At 50.5% G+C, this 6000-nt stretch overlaps 1 protein-coding gene across 2 annotated transcripts in view; it reads right to left on the bottom strand.

Moving 5' to 3' along the window:
* Positions 1-312: 312 nt before the first annotated feature.
* The window catches only part of MVB12B (multivesicular body subunit 12B), a 68836-nt gene continuing 63148 nt past the window's right edge, over positions 313-6000 (bottom strand). For both annotated transcript variants that reach the window (XM_055797311.1, XM_055797319.1), the window contains one exon: positions 313-5178. In XM_055797311.1, coding sequence (XP_055653286.1) covers positions 5092-5178 — 87 coding nt within the window. In that variant the 3' untranslated portion in view covers positions 313-5091. The remainder of the gene's footprint in view (positions 5179-6000) is intronic.

Here is a 6000-nt window from a genome sequence, read left to right as displayed (position 1 = left end):
AAGCCCAATGCCTGCCAAAGTCCAGCCCTGCTGTAAGAGGCATTACCTGTACCAAGCAAACCTGTAATCACATAAAGAAACAGAAGTGGTTCCAGGTGCCACAGCTACAACCTCTATGTTGGGGCTCTGTTCAGAATAAACACTGACTCACGCTTCGCTCCTCCTGATGTTTTTAACTACTTCCAAAATATCCAGGTTTGGGATCTGAAGAAGTCAATGCAATGACTTGCAAGTCCAAGGGACTCCCACAAGTCAGAGCTGTGGCGTTTTAAGCTTCTTAAACTCCAAATTTAAAACACAAAGCACAGAGAATAAACTGATTAAAACAAGTTTTATTTAACAAATTATATTAAGAATACAGACTAAGTTATCACACAACGAAACTTCCCTTTGTAAAATACAGGAGGGTCATCTAAAATAAATATAAAATGTAGTAACATTCGTAAGATTAATGCACAGTAAATTCACTTTCAATAACCCAACAAAATGCATTGCATCTTAGAAAAACACTTTGCAACTGTGTAAAAGGTTTCTCTCTTCTATTTGCAGGATGACATTTAAAACTGTTGCTGTTAGGAAACAAGTGCACAATAAACAACCAAAATATCCAAACTGTTTGGTTTCCCTGTATTGAATGAATTGAGCAGCACCTTACTGAGCTTTTTCATGAGTAGAGGAGCACCCCCCCTACTGCAATGCTGTCAGAATTTTATGTCTCAGGATAACTAATCTCAGCTGCCCTGCTGCCGAAATTCCCGTTCTGTTTGTCAAGGCTCAAAGGCTGAGGTAATTATTGGAACACAGCGAGACGCGCATGCCCTGCAGCAGGAGCAGGAATGGCTCTCCAGTGAGCTGCTCTGCTGGCACCTGCGTGATGTGCCTGCTGCCACCCCGGCCAGGCTGCTGGGGCTGCTTTGGGACAGCGGCCGGGTGGGCACATCTGGGAGGACAGACCCCGTGTTGCCTGAGGGCAGCAGGGAGGTGAAGGCCAACGTGCGACCAGCCAGCTCCAAAGGCACCGCATCCCAATTTCCCTCCCAGAAGCAGATTTTTAGGGCCCCACTGAAGAAGCGCCCAGACCTGTGGACGCACACCCTTGCCACTGGCATCCACCCGGCACATGCCAAGCCCGTGCCGGGACCTTCTCCAGGCTCTGCGGGTTCAGTCTGAAGAGCTCAGGAAACCGGGGAGCAGGGGACAGGTATGGGTGTAAAACAAAACAAGCCCAAAGGTACAGACTACCAACAACCTCGCACTATACAGGAGGCTCACGGGGGATCCTCTCCTACAAACACCACGGGCAAACTCAGTGACAGTCAAAGGAAAAAAGTTTGACGAAGTTTATTCCTATGCAACTACACCTACGAGATGCTCCCACAGGGAAGACACCTGCTACAACTGTCCACACTTGAATTTTAGCACAAAGTTCACACTCTACGGTACTTTCTGGACTAATTTCTTGCCTTTCCATTGTTAACACATTAGACAGCACAGCCTGGCCTGGATGGCCCACGAGTCATCTCGGCACACGACCTGCTCTTTGCCGTGAGAAATCCAGGAGGCAGCGTGTCACTACTAATTCACATCAGAAGGTGTATTTTACAGCAAGCAAACCCCTCACTGCTGCTTTTCTGTCTCTGTTGCAGACATAGGATAATTTGGCAAACTGATTTCTCCATCAGCCACAAGATTAAGCTACCTAGAGACTAGTTTTGTTCTAGGAATAGAGGCAAGGTAGCCAAGCACATCTGGGAAAGCTCTGCAAATCCACTTTTGTTGCTTTCCATTGACTCATCCCCTCCCCTTATGCTCCAGAAAGCTCCTCCACAGCCAGACACCGTCAGCATCAACATCTCCCTGAATATTTCACCTGGGCCAATGCTACCACAGTTGCCTTTCAGACAGGGAGGGAGTAAGATGTAGAGATGCTGGTACTGGCTATGGCACACACCAACAGGGGACTTGCTGCAAGGAGGATGCAAGGACCAGCCTTGCAATGAGCTGCTGCGAGTACAAAAGTTATGGAACAGCAAATAAAATCTGCCCGTGGAAATGCTGACCTGATGCCCAAGGTATTGGGAATTCAGAGGTGCAATATAAAAGCTTCCTATCATTGGCGGACTGAGAAGATGACACATATAGTCAACCAACCTGCACCGTGTGTCTCACTGTGCTTCCAAGCACTGGCTCTGAGCCTTTGGAAATGCTGTTTTCCAGCTGTCGCTTAGCAGGTCTCAAGAGCTCAGCTGCCTCTCAGCAGCTGTAGCTCTTTGCTCAAGACAGTTCTGTTGCATTTGTACCACAAGAACTGCGTTTGTACTATTCATGCTTTCAGTACAGGCTATCCTTGCAGTGCCACAGCACAGAAACACACAGTGAAGATCAAGCTAATCTCTCAAGTTTTTTTGCAGATGCACCCTGAAGCAGCTTTGCTAGCCCAGCCTAAGAGGGAAGAGTGAGAACCAACTATACAAATACATCTTTGAAGATTTCTTAGATGCTTGTCCCAGCTGCACATCCCATCAGCATTTTGAGCTATCCAGTGTTTCTTGTAGGTCACTGAAGAGAAAGCTGAGCTCACCATCTCTAAGACGACTGAGCAAATGTTAACTGTTGCTGTAAGTATTAAAGCACTAACTTTATCTACTGATTTTCTTGAAGCTAAATCTCACAGGAAGGGACCCAAAGCTACATGCCCATTTTTCTGAGGCATATGCAGGGAGTACCCCACTGAACACAGGGCTCAGCAGCTATATGAACTCGCTCCTCACTGAGCCCTTCAGCTGCTGCACAGTCAGCCCTGCCCTCAGCATGGGATGATGTGGCTTGAGGAGGGGCTCCTGGCAGCCACCCCCCCCCCCCCATCTCCCTGTGGCAGGAACTGCCCTGGAGCTCTGCAGACTCTGCACCGACCGCCCTGCACCAGCCTGCAGCCCTCACTCCTCCACCACCAATCAGTAACAGGGAAGGTCAGTTCCCTGCAGCTCCTTCATCCCAAAAATATGAGGAATGCACTGCTGCAGATGGCTTCTACCTACCTGCAGCGTCCACTAAGCCACAGAAGCAATGAATGGATGCCACAGAAAACTACAGAAAAAAATACAAGCAGAAAAATAGAAAGACAAAAGATGGATGAGATGGGCATAGTACTACAGCATGGAGTGGATTTGAACTTCAAGTGAACCTGAGCCGAATGACCAGGCTGCCATGGTATGTTCATTTGTCGATGTCGGCATCATCAATCTAGCCTTTGTGAAGCTTGGCAGTGAGGTCTGGCTTTTCTTTCCTGCAGGATAAATAAGAACTAAAAATGGTGCTGCAACCTCCAAGTAAACGAGCATTTCCATGGGGCCACCCAAACCTCCAGAGCTGGTGCAAATGGCATAGCTTTAATTCTTTTGCCCAAATACGACACACCTGCAACCAAATTGGCCTCTGCTCTCCAATTGCACGGCCTTGCTTTACAGAGGCAGTTTCAGAAAATTATTTACCTGATTGGAAGAAGTTGAAGCGAAGACTTAGACTCAGTCTGTCCTGAATGTTATAGTATTTTGTGCTCATTATCCCAGCAATACGGTATGGTGCCTTAAAACCAGAAATGACTCTTTGGACAAGAAATATTTTACATATATACAAATAAAAAATACAAGCTGACAGTACAAAACCTACTGTTAGTCACTATTCTGTCCAACTAGAAAACACAAGATCAATCAAAAGCAGTGCAAAGCAGGTCAGGGCATACATACGACCCAGACTGAGAGCGACAATACTATTATTTGTTACTATGGCAATTGCATTTCAATAGGGTTAGGTAATCAGTATTTTACAATATAAAAATTTGTATGTTTTAACACTTACTTAAAAATTGCCATTTTGCTGCCATGATGTAGCTTTGTTCTACAGCAGAGACTTGAAAAAGCAGCATGGAGTCAGATGGGCACTTCTAAATAACTTATTACAGCAACAGACTTCTCCAAGACATGCATTTGACTCGGGAGCGAGCTAAGGTCAGCGATCACAAGGAGGCTGAGGTCAGGGTTTAATGCATCCCACTCTCATCCTGCACTACGTCAGAGTTCAGTGCTTCCCCATGAGTGCACAAAGGAACAGGCACATCTCTTTTTTTTTTAGCAGCTAGTGGGGCAAATATTAGAAAACTGTCCAAAGTTACCAGCAAGTGACAGCATCCAAGTTGTCAGCAGGGCGCCAGCTCCGCAGGCAGCTTGGCCAGGGGTCAGCGGGGCACTGCCGCGGTCTGCCTGGGCCGCTGCCAGCATCCAGCCCAGAAAGAAATACAAGACGTTTGTCGCTCTAGGTCCTGATGGACAAATGGACACCCTGTGCAAAGCAGAGGTGCTTCACCTCAGGAACTGCAGTGCAGCCTGTGCTCTCTACACCCCTCCACCTTGCTGGTCTCTGGAAAGAGAGCCCAAGGCAGGTCTGAGCAAGTGTCCCCAGCTCCGCCAGCCTACAGCAAAAACAAGTGATCACAGTCTCGGGTTGATTCCGGCTGCGGTGGAGCTGCTGTGTGCCCGGACCTCGGCAGAGGCAGACAGGGCATCTGCCATGGCTCGGTGCTGCCCGCTGGACAGAGCGCTGCAGGGGGCCTCCAGTCGGGCGGTGTCGAGAGCCCATCAGCTCCATGTCAGTTCAGGTGTGATGCCTGGAGGCTTGCGGATTAACCAGCCATATTTTTTACTCTTCCTTACTTTTAGGGCTCACTGCTGAGCATTTCTTCATGATCCATGAGCTCATGGCTTGCTGTTCACAGCAGTTTGTAACAGCTCTGGGTTTTGTGACTGTCCTGCGGCAGGGGTTATAAAGTGAGGACAAGTGAGGAGCTGCTGTCAGGCTCCCAGTCATGTACTCACGTGGAGAGGTATCTGCAGCAGCGAGAGAGGGTGGTGGCAGCTGCTGAAGGGTTGCGCAGTCCCAATGCGTGGAGTGGCATGTGCAGGAGGAGGTGGTGCAGCACAGGGTGGGCGGTGATGGCCGGACGAGAGAGGTCTGCTAGGATGGCCCCAGCACTGCGTCCCGTGTCCCGCTCAGTAGTATGCATGCACACGCCTGCTCCAGCGCCGGCGGCCCCTCTCAGGACTGCGGGACTGGTGGGCATCTGGTGGGGCTGGGCGGCAGGCGGGCCGCCGCGCTCTGCTCTGTCCGGAAGCTGTAGTCGTACTGCGGGACAAAGCAAGACAGAGGGAACCGTGGGGCACTGCCCGATGGCAGCCTGGGCCAGGGTGTGCAGCCACACAGCCATGCTCCCCGGCCTGTGCCGGGACGATACACAAGCAGAATGACATAAGTAATGTGCCTGGCAGCTCCCTGAGCTGTGACCTTGTCCCTCTGCCCTGGGCATGGCCACACCACGTGAGCCTGCTGGAACTACCACATCTAACTGTCCTGGCCAGGATTCACTCCGCTCCTCTAAAGCCCAGCGTTAACACAAACACAGCCACAGTCATCCTGCACGTAAAGCAGCTAGTCAGAAAGATTCCCCTTTGCAGGCCTCATTTACACAAGCATACTACCATAATTACACTACCATCATTACACTACCATAATTAACATTTTTAGTTTGGCAAGGTGGCCGACAACACCTATACTCGTGTCTCTGCAGCCCACAGATGTCACTGCAGCTGGCTGGACACTGCTACAGCCCAAGGGACATCCCTGCTGCTGAGGGACAACCCTGCTGCCGGCAGGATGGGGCGGTGCAGGCCTGGGCGCCACAGCGCACACGAGTGCACCGTAGCAGTGCCATCTCGTGGCACGCCACAGGCCGCATCCTGACAGCCCCAGGCCACCCTGGGTGCCACTGTGGCCCCTTGCCATGCCATGGCACCCGTTGGAGAGGCCAGGGCGGCGGTGGCTCTCCCATCGCTGGTGCTGCGGCTGAAGCAGGAGCAGCACATGGCGCCGGCTCACCCACCGTAACAGCCCTGGATATGAACCGTCCTTCATGTTCCCCATTGTCCTCTTTATGGCTCCTGGGATGTC

The sequence above is a fragment of the Falco peregrinus genome, chromosome 1, assembly GCF_023634155.1.
Source record: "Falco peregrinus isolate bFalPer1 chromosome 1, bFalPer1.pri, whole genome shotgun sequence".
Classification (NCBI taxonomy): domain Eukaryota; kingdom Metazoa; phylum Chordata; class Aves; order Falconiformes; family Falconidae; genus Falco; species Falco peregrinus.
Note: the sequence above shows the minus strand (reverse complement) of the source record. Positions and strands in the feature narration are given on the sequence as shown.